We start from the raw sequence: 24,944 nt of genomic DNA, 5'->3' as shown, positions 1-24,944 counted from the left end.
CGTAGCACCTGGGGCAAAGGTCTTCGTCTCTTGCCCCTGCCCACGTGCGTGGCCCGGCTCCACCCACCGGCGAGGGAGCTTGGCCGGCGCCGCGGACTCGCCCGCCCACGCCCCGTGTCTCTGTCGCGGGCCGGTGGCGCGGTGGCCGAGTGCTGATGAATACGGCTCCGGGCGCGCGGGGGCCGGTGTGCGCGGTGGAGTCCCCGCCGGCCCCGCCCTTGCGGCCCCTGTTCAGACACGTGCGGTACGAGAACCTCGTGGCGGGTCTGAGCGGCGGTGTCGTCTCCACCCTGGTGCTGCATCCGCTGGACCTGGTGAAGATCCGCTTCGCAGGTGAGGCGGGCCCCCTGCTCCCCCCGTTCCCTGCAGAGGGGGCCCCCACGCCTGCTGGAGCCACTCCCACTGGGGAAACTGAGGCACGATTTGTAGCGCAGCCTGGTTTCCGATCTGCCTCTTCCCACCTTCGCTTCAGAGCACAGATTTGCCATGCGGCTGGAGTGTTTCAGCTAGCTGCGACCGGGCGTAGTGCGTGTCCGCTGTCCTTCACCGGCGCCTGCAGGTGTCGGAAACCAGCCACATCTCAGGACAAGGTTGAGGGGACGGGGAGAGGGCTGCAATTACAGCAAAGCCTGGGCTTGAGACTCTACTAGAAGCATGATCTAGCACAATACAAAGTGACACTAAACTTTAACTCAGGGATTCTCTGGGGGTCGGGACCCCTAGGGGGTCACAACGTTATTACATGGGGGATCCCGAGCTGCTACCCCCCACCCCAAACCTTGCTTTGCCTCCCGTATTTATAATGGTGTTAAATATATTAAAAAGTGTTTTTAATTTAGATAGGGGGTTGCACTCAGAGGCTTGCTATGTGCAAGGGTTCACCAGTACAAAAGTTTAAGAACCACTGCAATCTTGTTACACTGACTGGATCTAAGCACCCATCAAACCTTAATACAGCATTATAACAAGTATTCGGTTATCTTGTTTGGATGTGATATCCACTATTAAATTCCATATGCATTACATTCACTTCCCCGTGGTACATAACTGGGCAGTTTTACTGTCTTTAGAGACAATAAATTAAATAGTAGAGGCAAAAGAGTATTTAATTTAGCCCCATTGTTATAGGCTGCGGTGCTGGTCAGCAGAGAATGAAGTTGGAATTGCAGTTTTTCTGCAGGGAAGGGTGCCATCCTCTTCCAGATGAGCTATTGTTGATGTGGCTGATGAGTTCTTTTGAAGCCTCTATTTTATCACATCAGTTTATATATAGGTTAAATAACTGCCTCATTTCTTTACATTTATTTTAAATGGATTTGTGGATAATTTAGCCTCCAAAATTAAATGTGAATTTTTGAAGAGTTTTACAAAATATGTTTTCTGTATCATTTAAAGATTCAAGTGGAATTGTATTTTTTGGTGTGGATTTAAACACTTTTTCTTACAGTTACAGAGGGAGCATTGTGCCTAGCATATGGACACTGGAAAATGCAACTGACTAAGTAGAAGCAACATTTACTAGATTTCTTTTTATTATGAAAATTTCATTGATACATTAGCACTAGATAGCATAGGTGGTGAAAAATAAACTAGTTTCAGTAGTCTTAAAGGGCTGGTAACACAAGATTTTTTTTTTAACAGGAGAGTGTCCCTTCCTCTAAATCTTGTCTCCTTCCACCCTTCTAAGTGTTACTTTCCCTGACATCTAATATCACATTTTTGCCTTAGTTTGGCAGTGATAGCTAGCTAAACTTCTCTATCCCTCAGCCCAGCTGTTATTCCTAACTGCCACAGACCCCTGTAAGTTTTGCATTCCATCTTTGTTCTTGAGCTTTGACCATTCCATTTTAGATTGTATTTGTGATTTCCTAAGCCTTGGATGCTGCCTGTTTCTCAAGAGCTTTATTGTATGACTGGACAAAAGTGTGTATCCGAGACCACTGAGCCTTGGACTCCTTCCCTCACTGGAATGGCCCCTTCACATGCTCTTTTCTGATTCCCAGAAATAATAGGTGGAGGGAGCATGCTGATGTCTCAGGTTTTTTTCTGAACCAAGGCCTCATCCAATGATAAAAACTCCAGTGTCCCATGTGATTCCTGCTGCTTGTGGCCACAGGTGGTGGGTTTAAGCCCCACAACATCACCAGTCAACCCGTGGGTTTTGAGCTGTCCCTTTGAATTATTGGTTGGAACTCTGATGCCAAATATGTCTCCACCCCACCAAGATGGATTCTCACTGAAACAGTGTAGATGGAATGGAGGTGACAGTTTTCATTTACCTAATAAAAATAATAATATATGGAGATATAGCTGTCTCATAGAGCTGGAAGGGACCTTGAAAGATCATTGAGTCCAGTCCCCTGCCTTCACTAGCAGGACCAAGTACTCTCTCTGACAGAGGTTTTTTTTTTTTTTATTTTTATTTTTCCCCCAGGTCCCTAAATGGCCCTCTCAAGCATTGAGCTCACAACCCTGGGTTTAGCAGGCCAATGCTCAAACCACTGAGCTAGGGTTGAACCCACAAGAGTCTCCAGCCTCTGCCTTCAACCAGGAAGTGGAATTAGGGACTGAGAAATTAGGATAGTGATTAAAAAAAACTATTATTTAAAGTGAAAGTTTAAAAACAGGTTTAGGGTAGGAGCTCCTACACCCCAAAGATCTAACTAGTTTAATTAGGGCGGTTAAGAAGATTTTTAAAGTTAAATTAAATTGATGATCTGAGATTAAGACTATATGGGTATGTCACGGAGTGTGGGGAAGTCAGGGCCCTGAACCCCTCTTTCTGAGATTCACCATGACTCTCAGCCAGCCAGTAAAACAGAAGGTTTATTAGATGACAGGAACACAGTCCCAAGTGGAGCGTGTAGGTACAACCAGAACCCATCAATCAAGTCCTGCTGGGGGGGTTCTGGGAGTTTAGACCCCAGCTTGGGTTTCCCTGCGTTGCACCACCCATCCAAAGACTGAAAACAAAAACTCCTCCAGCAGCTCTCTCTCCCCTCCCCCCAGCTCCTCCTCTGCTTTGGTCATTCTCCCAGGCAGAAGGTGTCACTTCTCCCAACCCTCCTCCTGGGTCAGGTTACAGCTCAGGTAGCTTCCTTCAAGGGAAGTCCCCCGTCCCCATTGTAACTCTCCTGCAACATTCCCAGGTCAAATCTGCCCTGCTTCCTGCTCCGTCACAGGGTAAACAACAACTTCACGGACCACCCTAATGTATGTTCCAGGCTATGACTTCCCTGTTGTTTTGAGGTCCTGCTGAGTCATTTATTTTTTCAAACTTGGTCTTTCTCAGAACATATTATGTACATGAGGCGAGTCAGAGGATGGATGTAATAAACAGAAAATGCTGTCTGTGTTTTAGTTACCAAACTACCATTTCTGATGGGGGCATAGTTCCTCTGCATAAGCAGGGCAGGAAGCCACTCTGGTTGCAAAACTTTGAGCTGATTTTCTAGTTGTGACACAGTCTTGGGAAAGTTTGCTTTAGTTTGAAGTTTAGGTCACCCTGAACCCCACCTCTGGTTCCTACTTTCTAGGTAAATTCCTGGTATCGCAAATACTGTAGCCATCAATTTTACAGTCTTACATTATAGTAAGAGCAGTAGCAACTGCTATAGTGGCAATAGTCAAGGCTACACAAACATTTCTGTTCCATCTGAAATCTATCAGGCTAAAACTCTCCATACTTCCATCTTTTCTTAAGGTGAATGTCTTTGAAAGTTTGGGCAAAAACAGTTCAGCTGTTGAATAAAAAAGGGCCAAGGATACACTTTTCCAATTTAAAAAAAAAAAATTCAATGCAGCCCAGCTAGTGAGGAGTGGCAGAGAAAAAATTAGAATTTAGCACAGAAATAGCCTTTGATTGATCTGGTAAAAACTGATTTTGAATTCACCAGCTCATGACCTGTTGAAAATCGTACTTCAAACATGGATGATGCATTTTAAATGGGGGATTCTTGCTAAAGTCATAATAAAAATTCCAACGGACCAAAATCTTCTGGGGGGGGGGGGAAAGTAGTAGTCGTAGAGGACCACAAAAATCTCAGATTATAGGTTAGATGTAGCATAAAACTCTTAGGGCCATTAAGAAAAGAAGACAAACTCCATCCCCTGTAAAACTGACAAAATGCTTCAAGTCAAGGATGCTACTCATCTATGGTATGCTGCAGTAGAGTTACCTTCTAAGTGAGAGGCACTTCCATCCTGTTGACCATAGGCGGTCTGCAGGACAATTGCATCAATCCATTGTAAAGTTCCCCTAACCCTAACTCACATTCACCTTTGGAATAGAGCTACAGTAGAACCTCAGAGTTACAAACACCAGAGTTACGAACTGGTCAGTCAGCCACACACCTCATTTGGAACCCAAGATATGCAATCAGGAAGCAGCAGAGACGGGAGGCGAGGGGGGGGAGTAAATACAGTGCAGTAGTTTATTAAATGTAACGTGCTAAAAATATAAAAGGAAAGTTTAAAAAAAGATTTGACAAGGTAAGGAAACTGTTTCTGTGCTTGTTTCATTTAAATTCAGGTAGTTAAAAGCAGCATTTTTCTTCTGCATACAATGTTCAGTTGTGAACCTTTGAAAGAAAAATCATAATGTTTTGTTCACAGTTATGAACATTTCAGAGTTACAAACAAAACCACCATTCATGAACTTTTTGTAACTCTGAGGTTCTAGTATAAATAGCTATGCCAGCTGTTTCACTACAACTTTCTTTAATATTGCACATTTCCCTGCTCAGCCTAGAGAAAAAGTTATTTGCTTTGTAGTTTTTATACAGCTCGCTTTCACTCTTAATGGAATGATGGGGGTTTTTTCAATGTAATCTTTTTTTTTTTTAAATAGTAAGTGACGGGTTGGAATTGAGACCAAAATACAATGGGATTCTACACTGTTTGACCACTGTCTGGAAGCATGAAGGACTACATGGCCTGTACAAAGGGGTAACTCCAAATATTTGGGGTGCAGGTGCCTCCTGGGGACTCTACTTTTTCTTGTAAGTGGATCTGTAGAATATTAATATTCTATGCAAAGTGATCCTTGAATGTAGGTTGCACTTTGATTTTGGGGAGATGGTGTGGGTGCATAAATATAAATGTTTCCTTTTGTCATCACTTGCTATTTTAAGTCTTATTTAGACTGTAAGCAGTTTAGGACAGGGACCTGTAACTTTTGTAAAATATAGTGCATGCCTAGGAGGGTAGCGTGGCCTAGTGAATAGAGTAGTGGATTGGAACCAGAGTGGATTGATTTAAATCAGTTTTAATCATCCTTTAACCAACTGTATTCATGATTTATTTTAGCAAGCAGGAGACTTGGATTTAATTTAATTATTTTTAATGTTGTCTTGCGTTTGTACTTTCTTTATTTTCCTAAAGAAAGTTCATTCTCATTGGTTGGTATAACTATTCAAAAATGTTGATTTACAACTAGATAAACCTTTACATGCAATGTGGTAGTTTTTGCTACTCAGGAGAATGCACTATTTCTACTAATAGGGTCAGTCCTAGGACCAATCCTATTCAATTTATTCATAAATGATCTGGAGAAAGGGGTAAACAGTGAGGTGGCAAAGTTTGCAGATGACACCAAACTACTCAAGATAGTTAAGACCAAAGCAGATTGTGAAGAACTTCAAAAAGATCTCACAAAACTAAGTGATTGGGCAACAAAATGGCAAATGAAATTTAATGTGGATAAATGTAAAGTAATGCACATTGGAAAAAATAACCCCAACTATACATACAACATGATGGGGGCTAATTTAGCTACAACGAGTCAGGAAAAAGATCTTGGTGTTATCGTGGATAGTTCTCTGAAGATGTCCACGCAGTGTGCAGAGGCGGTCAAAAAAGCAAACAGGATGTTGGGAATCATTAAAAAGGGGATAGAGAATAAGACTGAGAATATATTATTGCCCTTATATAAATCCATGGTACGCCCACATCTCGAATACTGTGTACAGATGTGGTCTCCTCACCTCAAAAAAGATATTCTAGCACTAGAAAAGGTTCAGAAAAGAGCAACTAAAATGATTAGGGGTTTAGAGAGGGTCCCATATGAGGAAAGATTAAAGAGGCTAGGACTCTTCAGTTTGGAAAAGAGGAGACTAAGGGGGGACATGATAGAGGTATATAAAATCATGAGTGATGTTGAGGAAGTGGATAAGGAGAAGTTATTTACTTATTCCCATAATACAAGAACTAGGGGTCACCAAATGAAATTAATAGGCAGCAGGTTTAAAACAAATAAAAGGAAGTTCTTCTTCACGCAGCGCACAGTCAACTTGTGGAACTCCTTACCTGAGGAGGTTGTGAAGGCTAGGACTATAACAATGTTTAAAAGGGGACTGGATAAATTCATGGTGGCTAAGTCCATAAATGGCTATTAGCCAGGATGGGTAAGAATGGTGTCCCCATCCTCTGTTCGTCAGAGAATGGAGATGGATGGCAGGAGAGAGATCACTTGATCATTGCCTGTTAGGTTCACTCCCTCAGGGGCACCTGGCATTGGCCACTGTCGGTAGACAGATACTGGGCTAGATGGACCTTTGGTCTGACCCGGTACAGCCTTTCTTATGTTCTTATGTTCTATACACTTAAGCAATTGTTTAGTGTAAAACACATTCAGAGTCTTGGGTTTCTTACATTTTTATTAGAAAATTGTGAATGATGCATTTTATTTATTAGATTAATTTTTTTTTATCTTTTCTCAGTTCAGAAATTGAAATTCAAGTAAAAGTACACAAAAACAGCATTTTAAAGTATTTTTTATTAGTTGAATAAAACTACCTTAATCTTTTCCTTATGTATCCAGTACATTTATCAAAACATATTTTATATTTAAAACTTATAGCTTTATTAAGGAAATACTGTCTATAGTTATTGAGTTGACACGATTCTGGTCACCATGTCCTTCAAGATCTTAGAACTAGTAGATCTCATCCTCACACCCCATTTTTATTCATGGATTGGAAGAGGGGAAACAAGTTTTCCTGTTTGGAAGTTGGAAAAACAAAAAACAATCAGATTCTTAACTTTGACTGAACTAGTCGTTGAACTATTTGAATAGACTAAAATGAAAAATATAGTCTCTGCACCTGCAGAAGAGGGTACTGCTGTCAATAGCTGGTTTATCACTTCAGCAAACTCTGGCTCCAGGTGCTTAGCCAGTGACTTTGACCGGATCATTGGTTCGACTTTCTTTAAAACTTTGTCAGCAAACATAGAAAACATAGCAGTGTAGGTCTAGAAGGGTCTTCAAGATCATGTAGTCCGTCGCTCCACACTGAGGCAGGAGCAAGTATACCTAGACTATCCCTAATAGTTGTTTGTCTAACGTGTTCTTAAAATCTTTCCATGACAGGGATTCCATAAATTCCCTTAGTAACCTATTCTAATATTTAATTTCCTTATAGTTAGAAAGTTTTTCTTAATTTGTAACATCTAACCTAAATCTCCCTTGCTGTAGCTTAAGCTGATTACTACTTGTCCTACCATCAGTAGATATGGAGAACAATTGATCACTGTCCTCTTTATCATGGCGCTTAACATTATTTTAAGACTGTTATTGTATCATGTGCCCTCCCTTCTTCCCCTCTTGTCTCAGGACTAAATGTATTCAGTTTTTTAAAACCTTCCTCATAGGTCAGGTTTTCTAAACCTTTTATCATTTTGTTGCTCTCCGCTCTCCAATTTGTCCATGTTTTCTTAATGCCTGGTGCACACAACTGGACACAGTACTCCAGCTGAGGCCTCACCAGTGCTGAGTAGAGCCGAACAATTACCTCCTATGTAGTATGTATCACATTCCTATTAATATACCTCAGAATAATATTAACCTTTTTCACAACTGCATCACATTGCTGGCTCATATTCAATTTGTGATCCACTATGCCCCAGAGTGCCTTTTCAGCAGTACTGCTGCCTAGCCAGTTATTTCCATTTGATTTTTCCTTCAAAGTGTAGTACTTTGCACTTGCCTTTACTGACTTTCATCTTGTTGATGTCATAAAAATTTCCCAGTTTGTCATGGTCATTTTGAATTTTAATCCTGTCCTCCATAGTTCTTGCTGCCCTTCTCAGCTTGGTGTTATCTGCAGATTTTACTAGCATTTTCTCTGTTCCATTATCCAAATCATCATCAGTGAAAATGTTGAGGAGTTCCGGACCCAGGACAGACTGCTGCAGGGCCCAACTAGATACATTCTCCTGGTTTGACAGTGAGCCATTGATAACTACTTTTTGAGTACAGTCTTTCAACCAGTTGTGCACTCACCTTATATTAAATTTCATCTAGACTATATTTCCCTAGTTTGCTTATAAGAATGTCATGTGGAAGACTGTGTCAGAAGCCTTATTAAAATGAAGGTATATCACATCTATAGCTGTCCCCAACCAGTAGGCCAATAACTATCAAAGAAGGAAATTAGGTTGGTTTGACATGATTTGTTCCTGACAAATCTATGTTGGCTGTAGCGTATTACCCAATTATCTTCTAGGTGCTTACAAATTGACAGTTTAATAATTTTGTTCCAGTATCTTTCTAGGTATCAAAGTTGGGGTGACTGATCTATAATTCATTAGGTCCTCTTTGATTCCTTTTTAAAGATAGGTACTATGTTTGCCCTTTGCTAGTCCATTGGGATCTCACCTGTCTCAATAAGTCTTTGAAGATATTCATTAACGGTTCTGAGATTGCTTCAACTGGTTCCTTAAATACTCTAGGATGAATTTCATCAGGCCCTGCTAACCTGAACAGATTAAACTTATTCTTTTCTGACTTGTGTGCCTTCCCCTGTTGTAAATGTTATATTAAGTGTCTGGTCACAATTAACCTTTTTAATGAAGACTGGAGCAAAATAAGCATTAAAGAGCTCAGCCTTCTTAGTGTCATCTGTTATAAGCTCTCCTTCTTTTTCTTGCTCCTAATGTATTTATGGAACCTCTTCTTACTGCCTTTTATGTCCCTTGCTAGGTGTAATTAGCCTTTCTGATTTTATCCTTACATGCTTGCACTATTCTTTTGTACTCATCCTTTGCAATTTTTTCATGTTTCTGCTTTTTGTCAGATTTCCTTTTGATTTTCAGGTCATTAAAGAGCTCCAGATGGAGCCAAACTGGCCTCCTGATATTATTTTTCGCTTTCCTTGGCATCAAGATAGGTTGTTGTGCCTTTAATATTGTCTCTTTGAGAAATTGACAGGTCTCCTGAACTCCTTTAACATGTACTACTTACTTTTTAATGTATGCTTATTTGCTTTTTGTGGTTATAATTTCAAATTTAAAAATTGGATTTTTTAAAAATTAGTCTAAATCAGATTTTTCATTTTTTTTAATTATTGATTTTTATTCACTCTGACTGGGATTCAGGAGATCGGGATTCTATTCATGGCTTTGCCATTGGCCTGCTGGGTGATCTTGGGCAAAGTATTGCCTTGATGTGCCTCAGTTTCCCCATCTGTAAAATGGGGAGGGTAATGATATTGACCTCCCTTGTAAAAGACTTTGAGATCTGATGGAAAGTACTATATAAGAACTAGGTTTTATTATTATGATGCTGCAGAAATATTAAATAACTTCACTTGTAGCTTGTCTTACTTCAGTGGGAAATGGTGAACAGCAGGTTCCCCAAGGATCTCTACTGGTATATGTGCTGTTCAACACATTCATTTATGATCTGGAAAAGGGAATTGTAATGGGGGCACCTCCTGCTGTCATCCTAAGAATTAGCTCCTTCACAGCCTTGGAGCGCCCTCTGCAGGCCCCTGTCTCGCCTTGCCAGGGCCCCCTGTCCCTCCTGGACCCCAGTGCCCCTTTCCACTGGGGTTTTGCCCCTTTGCCCCACAGTATTGGTGGGTCTCCCCTCCCCAGGGAATCCCCACCCCTCCATCTTGCATCAGTCTTGGCTACTGCCAGTCCCCATCTAGCCCCCACTCACGGGAAGACTGCAGTCTGATTGCCACTCATCACTGGCAAGGAGGGTTTGGGCCTACTGCCTCTGCCTACCCGTGGGCTGCCCTCTGTGCAACCCCAGTACCTTTTGGCCTTGCACTAGGCCGGTAGCCTGGGGGGTTTCCAGGCCGGAGCTCCCCAGCTCCTCTTGCCTTCCCTCAGCCCTGCTCCACCTTAGGTACCCAGGTACACTCCCCAGCAGCCAGGCCCTTCTCCCTCTAAAGGCAGAGAGATAGTCTCAGAGGACCTGGCTCACAGCCCTTTTATAAGGGCCAACTGTGTTCTGTTTGGGGCATGGCCCCAGCTGAGGCTGCTTCCCCAATCACAGCCCTCTCCTGGGCGGTTCTAAGCCCTTTAAGGCGGGAGCGGGGCGACCACCCCGCTACAGGAGTGAACTGTGAAGTGGCAAAGTTTGCTGATGATACAAAATTATTCAAAATAGTTCAGTCTAAAGCAGACTTTGAGGAGTTACCCAGTTTTGTGAGATTCCTCTGTAACAAAATGGCAAATTAAGTAAGATCTTGGCGTAACCATGGATAGTTCTCTGAAAACTTCCACTCCATGCGCAGCAGCAATCTGAAAGTCTCTCAGTATGTTAAGAACTATTTAGGAAGGGGATAGAAAATAAGGCAGAAGATATAATACCACTTTATAAATCCATGATGTGCCCACACCTGGGATACTGTGTCCAGTTCTGTTTGTCCCTTCTCAAAAAGTATATAGTGGAACTGGAAAAGGTTCAGAGAAGAACAACAAAGATAATCAAGGGTATGGAATGGTTTCCATATGAGGAGAGACTAAACAGATTGGGGCTGTTCAGCTTGGAAAGGAGACTTCTAAGGAGGGATGTGAGAGAGGTCTATAAAATCATGAATGGTGTGGAGAAAGTGAATAGAAAAATGAAACCTTTTCACACTATTCAAAACCAGGAGTCACCCTATGAAACTGATAAACAACAGGTTTAATACAAACGAGGAAGTACTTTTCACACAATGTGAAATTAATCTGTGGAATTTATTGCCATGGGATGTTTTGATGGCCAGAAGTATAACTGAGTTCAAAAAAGAACTGGATTGGTTTGTGGAGAATAGGTCCATCAATGACTATTAACCAAGATGGTCAGGGATATAACCCCATGCTCAGGGTGACCCTTAACCTGTGACCATCAGAAACCGAGAGTAGAGAACAGGATGGAGTGGATCACTCTTTAATTGCCCTATTCTGTACTTTTCCCCCTGAAGCTCTGGTACAAGCCACCATTGGGGACAGGATACTGGGAAAGATGGACTATGGTCTGACCCAATATGGCAGTTCTTATTGTCAAGTATCATGAATCTTTTTTTCTAGAACCTGAAATAATTTATGCTAAATAAAAAATAAGAACCTAAACTTAGACAGATATTAGGAATTAAATAGGCACTTTAAATTAAGTCTGCTGAAGCTGAAAGCATTTAAGATATGCATAAAGAAATCAATGTGTGCAAGTCAGCTTTTCAGAATTTTTTGTGAGCTGATGGTTTTTTGCTCTTTGGGGCCTTTCCTTCAATGTAAAGTGTCTTAAATTTGTTCATTAACTATAAAATGGAAAACTGATTTCCTGTTGATTCAAACAAAGTAGAGGACAGTTATTTGTGCAAAACTATTCTACTGATTATCTAGAGCTTATTCTCTTCTGACTTCCACTTGTTCACCTCCCAGTGAGAGTTCATTCAAAATCCAGAATGCAGGCCAAAGGGCATGAGGTCAATCCAGCAGATAAAGACTGAGATAATGTAGTGCTAGAAAATAAATACCTACCGTCTAGGGTTTATGAAGAAGCAGTCTTTCGTCTTATAAACATCTCACACAGACTAATTTTTCAGTTCAGATCAAAGTTACAGAGTGCTGTCCCATTGTTGTTATCTAGGAATATTCTGGCACTTTAAAGGGTGCTGTTGTAACAGATATTTAAATAGCCTTGAGCTACAATTCAGCAACTTGTATTGCATCTGACTGAGACAGGTTAATCTCTGACTGTGTGTGCTCTCTAAGGGCAATGGTGCATAAAGTAATATATAATCTTTAGAAACCTTTTCCTAAATGATCTGTATTTCTTCTATCTAAATATGTTTTACCTCTTCCAGCTATAATGCCATCAAAGCCTATAAGGAGGAAAGAAAGCTAGAAAGTCTTGGTGCAACGGAGCACCTAGTGTCAGCTGCTGAGGCCGGTGAGGAAAATGCTAACAAGATTAATGTTTACCTTCAGCCTGTCCCCATATGCTGTTTTTGCCTTTGTCTGTCAATGTTGCTTTTTCTTCCAGATGGCAAGTGCAAGTGTTTCAGTCCAGCTGCATTCACTTACAAAGTAATAAATAATTTAATAATGTTTGGTTGGACAGCTGTGTGTTTTACATTTTTATTCACAAATAGCAACCACTAAAATGTTTTATGGCTGCATAGCCCTCTTTTCTTAATATTTTATACAAATTCTAGTGCATAACCTATATGCAGCTGTACAATAAAAGGCCAAAATTTATTAAACACATCCTTGTAATATAATGTATTAATGTTAATTTTGAGTACTTAGAAGATATACAAAAGCAGATATAGGACCCAATCAAGCACCCATTGAAGTCAGTGCAATAACTTGATTGGCTTTAATGAGAATTGGATTGGACCTGTAGTGTCAATCAGATCTCAAATTCAGATACATTTAATACTTAAATAATTAAATGGATCTGAATTCCAGAAATATTAAATGGATCTGAATTCCAGATCTGATCAACACTACAGGTCCAATCCAATGCTCAAAATATCTTACCTACAAAATAAAAATATCTGATCTCTGCAATTCTTAATCTAAGAATTAAACATCATTTCTAATGTTCTTGTGTTCTTGTATACATTTCTCTGATATAGATGGTAATCTTGGAGTTTTGGAGGAGTTCTTGTTGCAATACTACACATTAAATTGTATCATTAGTTTGTCATTACTTTACAGTCTTATGGCTTAAAGTAATCTGTAAAGCTACATCAGGTTAATCCAGGGGTCGGCAACCTTTCAGAAGTGCTGTGCCGAGTCTTCATTTATTCACTCTAATTTAAGGTTTCGTGTGCTAGTAATACATTTTAATGTTTTTAGAAAGTCTCTTTCTGTAAGTCTATAATATATAACTAAGCTATTGTTGTATGTAAAGCAAATAAGGTTTTTAAAATATTTAAGAAGCTTCATTTAAAATTAAATTAAAATGCAAAGCCCCCCGGACTGGTGGCCAGGAGCCGGGCAGTGTGAGTGCCACTGAAAATCAGCTCGCATGCTGCCTTTGGCATGCGTGCGATAGGCTGCCTACCCCTGGGTTAATCATTCTGACAGAGTTAGGTGGTTCATTACATGGACAATTAATTTCTGTGCACCCTTTGTTTAATTTTGAAATTTTGTATACCATAAGGCTAAATTGAGAGTATTAAAGCACATATAAAATAAAACTAGCTTCTTATGTCCAGATTCCACCATTTGGACCATGGTGGAGTAAAGGAGGAGATTACGTTGGGGCCAGTGGATAAGGATACACAGGGAGCCCTGTGGTCTGCAGCAGGCACTTCTGCACAGACGCCCCAAATTATACCAGTTTCCCCTCCCATCCTGTGTTCAGCAGAACTGTTGCAGTAGGATTTGGCTCTCAAAGTGAAGAGGAAAAGAGTGGAACGCCTACATTTTTCTTGTTTAGTATTCTTGTAGGATGGGTGTGTGTTGTACTGAATTGAACAAAATGGTACAAACTTTCAGCGTGGCATTCGTAATATTACCCTAACTTCCATCTGTTCTTAGGAGTCATGACCCTCTGTATCACAAACCCAATATGGGTAACGAAGACGCGGCTTGTGTTACAGTACGATGCTGGCATTGATTCATCAAAGCGCCAGTACAAAGGAATGTTTGATGCTCTTATAAAGATATACAAGCTGGAGGGTATACGTGGCTTATACAAGGTAATATAATCTGACATAATGGATAAGAATTCTGGAATTTATCGTGGGTGTAATAGCACTGTGGCTCTTGTGGAATTGGAAAGTTGTTACATATTACTATAAAAGCTACCTTTCATCATCTCATAAGCCTATTTCTACCACACCAGAGGATTGCAACAAAAAAGGCTTAAAATGGTAAGTAAAGGTTGCAGAAGGATAAGCAGTAGTGAAACTGGAAGTGGGGAGACTATGAGGTACATGGACAAAAACATCGTGGGCTGAAACTCCGGTGAGAGGAATACTATGGCTAAAATAGAAAAGTTGAATCAAGAACTGCTTTTGTTTAATAATCGTGAATTTTTCCTCTGTAGTATTCTCTTCTAGTCGTTTGAGGAGAGAGGTGGCGGCAGCAGGGCATAATTTCTAGGGCAGATTGAGGCTGATATTGATCAAACTGTTCCTTCATCCAGTCCCATCTATCTGCCTGTCTTTCTGACATCTCATGAATGTCCAACCATCATCTTAAATGCAGTATGACTGAAATAGAGTTATTAATCATCCCTCCATTACTGTGGACAATACTGCAGTCACCTCTCACATCCCATTCCCAGGCATTTAGGCCTGTAATGTGTCATCTTCAGCTCTGGATCCACACATTTTGTAGGATTTTAAATTTGACTACAACAACTAGGCTACACAACTGAAAATGTGGCTCTTTTATTCTTTCCATGTGAGAATTTATTTAGGGAAACAAAATAATAGCTGGATTTGAACTTCATTCTGCCTCCCTCCCTCCCTTCAAGCTATGACATTAGGACAGTCGTCAGTACCTTGGAGACCTGAAGAACTCTGGTTCTTTTAATCCAACTAATGTGGAGGAACAGGCTTGCTGGCTCTTAGCAACTGTGGGTAGGTTACTTGAATGTTCATCTCCCTTATTTGCTGATCCCAGTACTCTGAGATTGTTCTAGCAGGTACCAATGAATGCCAAGTTCTGATAACTCTGAAACAAAATATTTCACTTACTCCTTAACCTGAAGTTGCTGGGATTCTTTGGTGTGCCTCGATAAATGTTTGTTCTGTTCCATGTAGATCCGTTCTAATTTCTTGCATCTGTTAGAACTTCTTAAATTCTGTTCCATTGGGGTGCTTTTCAGATTTTCCATGTGTTTTGGCCCTGGATGCTTCTCTCTAGTGCTAACCTTACCTGCAAGAGTAGGGATCCAAGCTAGGCTCTTCCTTTGAAAGAGCCTATAATAGCTGTTATCTAAAGAAGGTTACCCACATAACTATCCACATCAAGCAACTTTTGCTTGAGATAAGGGCTGTCTGAACCTGTTATATTCTAGTATAGAGTACTTCAGGCCTTTTTTTTTTTTTTTTTTTTTTTTTAAAGAAATTAAAGCACAGAATGACTTTCCCTGCTGCTTCCCCCTCTGTGTGCCATGTTTGAAGCTTTGCAAATGGTGGATGAGTGACTTGGAATCTAGCCCTCCAGCCAAACCACAGTAAAGAGTTCTCCCGTCTGGACTCTCGTTATCCCAAAAGCAAAATGCATCTCTTTCACAGCCCACTGACGTAGGGTTGCCCTCCCTGAACTGAACAGTTTCTTTTGCATTCCCTGAAACAGCTTTCTCTTTAGCCTGTTGTGCAGATGACCTCACATCCACAATTTTCAGCCCTGCCTGGGATTGGTAGTTCATTTGCCCTGTTGATACAGGGTTCCTCAATAACTTGCCTTCCCTGAACTAAGCAGTTTTTTTCTTGATCCTCCCCAGGCCCAATCAGTCGTCATTCTGTTGATGTGGGGTAAAGGAGGCTTCATTCAACCCAGCTTGCTGTCCCAAAATAAACGCAAGTGCCCAGTGCCAGGTCTCAAGCCTGTACCCTTACTGTATTGCCTCAGGCCTTTTCCTTCAGATACTTGACTCTAGAGTTCTGTTCCGTTCACCTGCCTGTTTCTCTAGTCCATCCACTAGGTTGTTTCTTTGGTGAAAAGACCAGAGGGGGAGACACTCTGCCAAACTGAGGCAAGAACAGCTCTCTGTGTATAGCCTAGCCGTCACATAATATGCCCTGCCCATCATTGCCTCCTGGAGACTTCGTCTGCCAGAATTCCCTTGTTTGAAAGGGTGAGGCCCAGTAAACAGTAGGCTGGTCTTGCCAGGTCTTAAAAGAGCCAGCACAGTAATCGCAGGCCTGAGCATGCCAAATCATGATTTAGGCCCCAAAAATATCATGAGATTGGCTTAAAAATAATGAGATTTAAAATTATACTAATTTTTTGGTTCTCTTTATTTGACTTTGAGACTTCAAGGTTTATGTTCTCTAGTTTTTCTCCATAACCATTAGGGCTAAAAAATTAAAAAATAAAAACAGATTCTCATATAATCACAAGACCCCAGGTGCTGGAGTTTTAAGAAAAACAGCAAATATTGTGAAACTCATGATAAAATCACTTGAGTTAGCATGTCAGCTTTTTAGCCCATTTTGGGTTTTTTTTCTTAGATTAAAGCTGCTGACTAACAATAAATCCTTTTGTCAAGAGGATATGTAAACATATCTTGAAAGAGACTATAGCAGAGGGTTTTTTAAATCTCATGCCTTGGCTACTGCAGTCTCCTCCTGTGGCCTTGGTGCCTCCAAACCTGCATCCTTCAAGTTCATCCCCGTTCAGTGGTGAAGTGACAGCAGCAATTAGAAATAAAAAAGCAAAATGTAACAAATGGAAAAGGAGGGAATAGATAGCTTCCCTTATCAATTTTGTGCACTTCATAATTTGTAATTCATTGATTCCAAAGAATACAAGGGAAAAATCCATGGTTGGCAGGGCTAAGGACAATAAGAAGACATTTTTAATTATATTAGGAACAAAATCCTAGCAATGATATAGATCCTTGAAATAGTATAATTGTTAATGATGATGGAGAAAAGGAAGAAATGTTCAATAAATATTTCTGTTCTGTATTTGGAAAGAAGCAGGATGATCTCATATCACATGACAATGATAATACTTTCCAGTCCATTAGTAATGGAGAAGGATGTTAACATCTGCTAGCGATAAATATGTTTGAGTGCAAGTTATCCAGGCCTGTTGATGTAAGAGTCCTAAGAGAGTTGGCTAAGGAAATCTGGCCCACTGATGTTCTTTTTTCAGTAAACCTTGAATATCAGGGAAATTCCAGAGGGCTGGAAGAGTGCTAATATTGTGCCAATATTCAAAAAAGAGCAAATAGGATAACCTGGGTAATGATAGACTGGTTAGCCTGACATCACTATCTGGCAGAATAATGGAAAAGCTGATATAGGATTCAGCTGATAAAGTAGTCAAAGATGGGACTATAATTAATGCTAGTCAACATGTTTTAGGGAAAATAGGTCTTGTCAAGCCTGATATTCTTCATCTTTGAGATTACAAGTTTGGTTGATAAAGGTAACTGCATAGATATAATATACGTAGTGCCACACAACATTCTCATAAAAAAAATTAGCATTATATAGTCTCTATAGAATTCACATTAAATGAATTAAGAAGTGGATAACTGATGGATCTTAAAAAGTAGTCCGTGAGGAATTGTTGAATATAGGGGTGTTTCTAGTGGAGTTCCACAGGGATTGGTGGTAGGCCTGATGCTATTCAGCATTTTCATCAGCAACAAATAAATATAAAATCACTGCTGATAAAACTTGCAGAATTGCTGGGCCCAGCTTCCCTTAAATGGCCAGCCATTCTGTGATGTATTCACAAGAACGCAACCTGATAGGCTAAGAACCTGAACCCATTCTGTTGGATTTGTTACCTTGTTTCCCCTGGCCAATTATTTGTCTTGTCCACTTGTAGCATAGTTTAAAAGACATGACTTCTCCCTGCTCTGCACCCCCCAAGCACCTCAGAGGGTGCACACTCAGGAGGGGTGGGGTGTGTTTGACCTCTTGAGGTCCAGGATCATTCTGCCATTGTGGGTCTCCGTGTTGAACTCATGACTCCCCGCACTGGAGATCTGGATTATTCAAACTGCTACTTCATTGGCAGTGCCTCCTGGGGAAAAATGGGTAATCCACCCTAACAGGATATCATACTCCATTCATACATAAATACATAATTCTCAAATTACCAAACAGCTCCAATAAGCTTTATATAAACAGTAGAAATTATAAACACAAAAAAATGTCAAGAACAAGATATACTAACTAAATATATATGAACCTGGATAGATTTTTAAAATATATACGCAGCCATCTGTAGAGGATGCCATAAACCTGTTTTTATTTCTCTTGGTCACTTAACACAACCACCCACAAAGTCTCTCTGACTCTAGTTGTTATGTCAGCCCTCTAGCACAGGGGTTCTCAAACTGGGGGTCAGGACTCCTCGGGGTCACAAAGTTATTACATGGAGGGTCGCAAGCTGTCAGCCTTCACCCCAAACCCCACTTTGCCTCCAGCATTTATAATGGTGTTAAATATATTAAAAAGTGTTTTTAATTTATAAGGGTGGAGGTCGCACTCAGAGGCTTGCTATGTGAAAGGGATCACCAGTACAAAAGTTTGAGACCCACCACTCTAATGTGTCAGTCCCACATCCAGGTACCTGTCAGTGGTGCACTTGTAGACATTGCAGGCACTGTGGCCTGGTGTCTTGTCTGAGGGGTCCAATGATCCACAGAGCAATCTGAATCTCGGAAATAGCTTTGCAGCTCCAAGGGCTGATCTGAATCCTTCTCTGGGGTAACAGTCTCCACATGGACTCCTCCTGAGGGTCGAAATGACAGTCTGGACCTATACATTGAATGCTTCCGCCGACGTGCACAGGCAGAAATTGTGGAAAAACAACATCGCTTGCCTCACAACCTAAGTCGTGCAGAACGCAATGTCATCCACAGCCTCAGAAACCATCCTGACATTATAATCAAAAAGGCTGATAAAGGAGGTGCTGTTGTCATCATGAACAGGTCTGACTACCAAAAGGAGGCCGCCAGACAACTCTCCAATACTAAATTTTACAGGCTACTTCCCTCAGATCCCACTGAGGAATACACTAAGAAACTGCACCATCTACTCAGGACACTCCCTACACTAACACCAGAACTAATCAACATACCCTTAGAGCCCCGACCAGGGTTATTCTATCTACTACCCAAGATCCACAAACCCGGAAATCCTGGACGCCCCATCATCTCGGGCATTGGAACTCTCACTGAAGGACTGTCTGGATATGTAGACTCTCTACTCAGACCCTATGCTACCAGCACTCCCAGCTATCTCCGTGACACCACTGATTTCCTGAGGAAACTACAATGCATTGGTGACCTTCCAGAAAACACCATCCTGGCCACCATGGATGTAGAGGCTCTCTACACAAACATCCCACACACTGATGTAATACAAGCTGTCAGGAACAGTATCCCTGATGATGCCACAGCACAACTGGTTGCTGAGCTCTGTGGCTTTATCCTCACACACAACTATTTCAAATTTGCTGACAATATATATCTCCAGATCAGTGGCACCGCTATGGGCACCCGTATGGCCCCACAATATGCCAATATTTTTATGGCCGACCTGGAACAACGCTTCCTCAGCTCCCGTCCACTCACGCCCCTTCTCTACCTACGCTACATCGATGACATCTTCATCATCTGGACCCATGGGAAGGAGACTCTGGAAAAATTCCACCACGATTTCAACAGCTTCCACCCCTCCATCAACCTCAGCCTGGACCAATCTACACGGGAGGTCCACTTCCTAGACACCACGGTGCAAATAAGTGATGGTCACATCAACACCACCCTATACCGAAAACCTACCGACCGCTATGCCTACCTTCATGCCTCCAGCTTCCATCCCGGACACACCACAAGATCCATTGTCTACAGCCAAGCACTGAGGTACAACCGTATCTGCTCTAACCCCGCAGACAGAGACCAACACCTAGAAAATCTCCACCAAGCATTCTCAAGACTACAGTACCCACACGAGGAAATAAGGAAACAGATCAACAGAGCCAGACGTGTACCCAGAAGCCTCCTACTGGAAGACAAACCCAAGAAAGAAACCAACAGGACTCCACTGGCCATCACATACAGTCCCCAGCTAAAACCCCTACAACGCATCATCAGAGATCTACAACCCATCCTGGACAATGATCCCACACTTTCACAGGCCTTGGGTGGCAGACCAGTCCTCGCCCACAGACAACCTGCCAACCTGAAACATTCTCACCAGCAACTGCACACCGCACCATAGTAACTCTAGCTCAGGAACCAATCCATGCAACAAACCTCGATGCCAACTCTGCCCACATATCTACACCAGCAACACCATCACAGGACCAAACCAGATCAGCCACAACATCACCGGTTCATTCACCTGCACTTCCACCAATGTAATATATGCCATCATATGCCAGCAATGCCCCTCTGCTATGTACATCGGTCAAACTGGACAGTCTCTAAGGAAAAGGATAAATGGACACAAATCAGACATTAGGAATGGCAATATACAAAAACCTGTAGGAGAACACTTCAACCTCCCTGGCCACACTATAGCAGATCTTAAGGTGGCCATCCTACAGCAAAAAAACTTTAGGACCAGACTTCAAAGAGAAACTGCTGAGCTCCCGTTCATCTGCAAATTTGACACCATCAGCTCAGGACTAAACAAAGACTGAATGGCTTGCCAATTACAGAACCAGTTTCTCCTCCCTTGGTTTTCACACTTCAACTGCTAGAACAGGGCCTCATCCTCCCTGATTGATCTGATCTCGTTATCTCTAGCTTGCTTCTTGCTTGCTTATATATACCTGCCCCAGGAAATTTCCACCACTTGCATCCGAAGAAGTGGGTATTCACCCACGAAAGCTCATGCTGCAAAACGTCTGTTAGTCTATAAGGTGCCACAGGATTCTTTGCTGCTTTTACAGAACCAGACTAACACGGCTACCCCTCTGATACTAGTCTTAGAGATATGAGCTTTTTCACTTTTCCTCCTGGCTGAGGTAACTGTTAGTGATCAGGCTGTTAGCTGTGGCAGCCAGCTGAACTGTCCCATCAAGCAGTCACTGCCCTCCCAGTGTCATGGCAGGCCCTGTGGGAACCCAGTTTGATGAAGTTTCCCAACTGAGGATTGGGAAAATTGAAAAAAGGTCAATCTGTGAGGGGAGCTGGATGCTCCCTTCCTCTCTGGTGCTCTTTGCCACCATCTCTCTCGACCCTTTCCTCTGTCACCTCAAAGGAGGGGCTACCTCCTCGTATGTTTCTCAGCTATTTGGAGTGGTTTTAGCCGTGCTGGTTCCAGGATATTAGAGAGACAAGATGGGTGAGGTAATATTTTTAATTTAATTTTATTTAGAAGAACTCTGTATAGCTGGAAAGCTTGTCTCTCCCCCCCAACACAGGTTGGTGCAATAAAAGATATAGCCTCATCCACTTTGTCTATCTAAACTGTCATCCCAGAGGGATACAGAACCATTTTCTCTCTCCCTGATTCCTGGGGTAGAGAACCAATCAAAGTCCTCTCTGTCAGGACATCTGGGGCTGCTGGTTTAGTTCCCTCCCTCCAGCCTCCTCTCTGCTTGAGAGGGTTGCCTGACAACAGGGCAGCAACACTTCTGGGAAGCAATCTTCGGCCCTGGCCGGCCCAGATAAGTTTCACCCCCTTATGGCAAGGAGGCGGCGGGGTTACTGCTGTAAATTCTTTGTGGCAGGGGCTGACATTTAGATAGATGTGTTTGTACGGTGTGTAGCACAACAGGACCAAACCTGGTTGTAGCCTTTAGGTTTTACAACAATATAAATTTCTGAGTTGTGTTTCTTGGGAGGGGAGCGCAGAGCGTATGTTGGAATAAGAAGATGCAAGCAGGTTGTCTAGGTTTCAAGGGTTACAGATTAACCTGTTTTTTTTTTAAAAAATAAAAATGTTTTAGGGATTTGTGCCAGGTCTGTTTGGAACTTCACATGGAGCACTTCAGTTCATGGCATATGAAGATCTGAAATTGAGATACAATAAGCATAGAAACAGACGATTGGATACAAAATTGGTAAGTTGCCTTAAATGGAAACATTTATCTTTTATAGTATGTGTGTATTTGGAAACCAGAAATGTCTAGAACACAGATCAGATGAGATTGTACTGTTGTGCAATTGCCACAAACTACCAATTTTATTAGCTATTAATGTTATATTAACTTTTGGCATATCACACAGGAAAAATAAGGAAAATATTCATTGTTTTTTTCACTTTCAATTTTTAGTACAAATTACCTCATCACCAGCCAATTAACACTGTTTTTACATGTTGGGGAAATCCACTTTTCATTTGAGAACTTGGCAAATCTTGTTTGTTTTGTTTCATTTTTAAATTAACTTTTGGGAGAATGTTTGTAGTTCCACAAATATAAACAGATAAATAAATAATAACTATACCAAAAAAGTAATTTATAATATACTTTTTAGGATATTAAGTATGCTATTGAACTTGCGATATAAATGAGGACATCAGTATAATCCGTTTTTACACCAAAATAAGTACCTCTAATGCTAGTATTAATGTGTAATAAACATCAGCACTTATTGGAACTTGTATAGCCTTCTTACAGAAAAAAAAATCTAGAGTTACTGCTCTGTTCGTGCTTTAAAAAGCAGTTTGATAGTTCCTAGCATTTTATTTAGTTATCTGTAATTTGACTTAAACTAACATTGGTAACTTTCTTATAATTTTAGACTGCTTTAGAATACATTACCATGGCAGCACTATCCAAAATATTTGCTGTGTCAGCAACATACCCATATCAAGTAGTGCGAGCTCGTCTTCAGGATCAACACAATAGGTACTCTGGAATGGTTGATGTTATTCGCAGGACGTGGAGGTAGGCATAGAGAAGTAAAAATGCAATTCTGAAAATGACATCACCTTAATCAACAGATCTGCTCCTGGTGTGTAGTCAGTGTTGTGGCTGCTGACTTCAGTGACACATTTTTATTACTGTTTTTTTCTGTTGGCTGTGTTGGTTCTGCAGGGCCAAGTGTGAATTGGATTCTGTTCCTCCTAGTGCATCACCTACTCAACAGTTATTTACTTGTAGCGCTGTACGTGAAGACAAGCCATATCAGCACAGCTGCACTGGTGTGCCATTGCACCACTTCAGTGAAGACGCTAACATGCTATTGGGAGAGCTTCTCCCCTCAGTGTAGTTAATCCACCTCCCCGAGAGGAGGTACCTATGTCGATGGGAGAAGGTCTCCCATTGACATAGCGGTTTCTACACAGAGAGTTAGATCAGTATAACTACGTTGCTCAGGGGTGTGGATTTTTCGAACCCCTGAGTGACGTAGTTATACTGCTATAGACCTGTAGTGTAGACCTGAACTTACTTAATCTTAACTCTTGGTAGTCAGTGGGGTTGCACAGGTGCAGAGGCTAGAATTTGAAGACACAAGAGAGGTGTAAGACTGTATATGGGGGGCGGAGAGAGATATCGTGGGCTTCCACATTTGTTTGTCTCGGTGATTTTTTTCATTAAAATGTGCTTAAAAATGCCCTTTTTTTCCCCCCCACAAAGGAAAGAAGGAGTTCATGGATTTTACAAAGGAATCATCCCCAATGTGATCAGAGTGACTCCTGCCTGCTGTATCACCTTTGTAGTGTATGAAAATGTATCCAATTTTTTGCTTAATTTTAGAAAAGAGACTAATTAAATTAAAGCTAGGAGTTTGCATCCAGAGGAGTTTACTGTCCTTTATTTTTTGAAACGTAATCTGAGAGAAATATTGTACAACTGTCTAGCTTAAGATTGTGAACTGTTCCAGTAATCAAAGCAAGAATTTGGGGATCAGAAAACCCAAACTGCCTTCTCTTCTATTGGAGCTCTTCTGACCCCTCTTTTCCCCTCTTCTCTGTGAATCAGCAGCCTCTGCCTGAAACAGCTGTTCCCATGCCAACCTTAAAACAGCACAGTGACTGGATAAAGGCAGACTTGCAACAGCTATGTCCTTCGATGAACTGATCTCTCTAAATCATCTTTTCCTATACAAGAGCAAGAAGCTGATGATGTCCAGGGTTAATTGAGTGAGGTTGTGAGGACATCAAAAGTTGTGATAGGTTCCAGATCTATCAAACACAGGGCCTCTTTGGCAGTCTCCCCACAGAACTGTGTACACGTTTGTCCTCATGGTGATCTGGAGTCTTCTAAATCCCATCCATGTGTAATTTGTCAGGTTTCAGAATTACAAATGCCTTGATTGCAGTGTATGCGCAGTGCAATCCCTGACTCACTGGAGGAGACTGCGGGAGTAGGGACAGCATAAACATTTAGAGTACCTTTTAAGGTACAGTGTGGCTGGAGACAGTGAGGAGAATGGCTGTTCACCCAGCCCATTATATTAAAATCTAATAAACCTCCAGTTTTAGTATAATGTCCAAGGCATCTTGCAAAATTTTTGCAGCATCAGACCTAAATCAGCAGTTACTGTGTCACTGGCCAATTCTCCAGTTTTTCCTCTTAGAGGGAAAGACAAATTCTCTCTCTTAGTTACAGAGATTACATGTAAACTCCAGGTTGAGTTTACATTGAAGTAAAAGGACATGTTCAGACACATAGACATGTTTAGCAAATAGCTTGGTGCTTTTGCACTAGTTTTTGTAAATAACAGCATTTTTCAAAGTCTTATTTTAAAGATGGCTTTTTCAAAATGTTGGTCTTATTTATTCAGAGTTTCAGAGTAGCAGCCGTGTTAGTCTGTATCAGGAAAAAGAATGAGGAATACTTGTGGCACCTTAGAGACTAACAAATTTATTTGGGCATAAGCTTTCGTGGGTAAAAACCCACTTCATCAGATGCATGGAGTGGAAAATACAGTGTGTGTGTGTATATATATATATATATATATATATATATACACACACACACACACACACAACATGAAAAGATGGGAGTTGCCATACCAGCTCTAACGAGACAATCAGTTAAGGTGGGATATCAGCAGGAGAAAAAAAGCTTTTGTAGTCATAATCAGGATGGCCCATTTCAAACAGTTGACA

The 24,944-nt window shown here is 41.3% G+C and overlaps 1 protein-coding gene across 1 annotated transcript; it reads left to right on the top strand.

The window, feature by feature from the left end:
• Window positions 1-7: 7 nt before the first annotated feature.
• SLC25A32 (solute carrier family 25 member 32) lies at window positions 8-23,626 on the top strand. The gene is made up of 7 exons (XM_039525823.1): window positions 8-333; window positions 4,850-5,000; window positions 12,081-12,166; window positions 13,768-13,928; window positions 21,832-21,945; window positions 22,628-22,773; window positions 23,467-23,626. Exons 1-7 carry the CDS (start codon window positions 156-158, stop codon window positions 23,600-23,602), a joined length of 972 nt encoding a protein of 323 aa, XP_039381757.1. The 5' UTR covers window positions 8-155; the 3' UTR covers window positions 23,603-23,626.
• The last annotated feature ends 1,318 nt before the right edge of the window (window positions 23,627-24,944 follow it).

This window comes from Mauremys reevesii, linkage group 2 (assembly GCF_016161935.1).
Source record: "Mauremys reevesii isolate NIE-2019 linkage group 2, ASM1616193v1, whole genome shotgun sequence".
NCBI lineage: Eukaryota > Metazoa > Chordata > Testudines > Geoemydidae > Mauremys > Mauremys reevesii.
The sequence above is the reverse complement of the archived record's forward strand: the minus strand, read 5'-3'. Positions and strand labels throughout refer to the sequence as shown.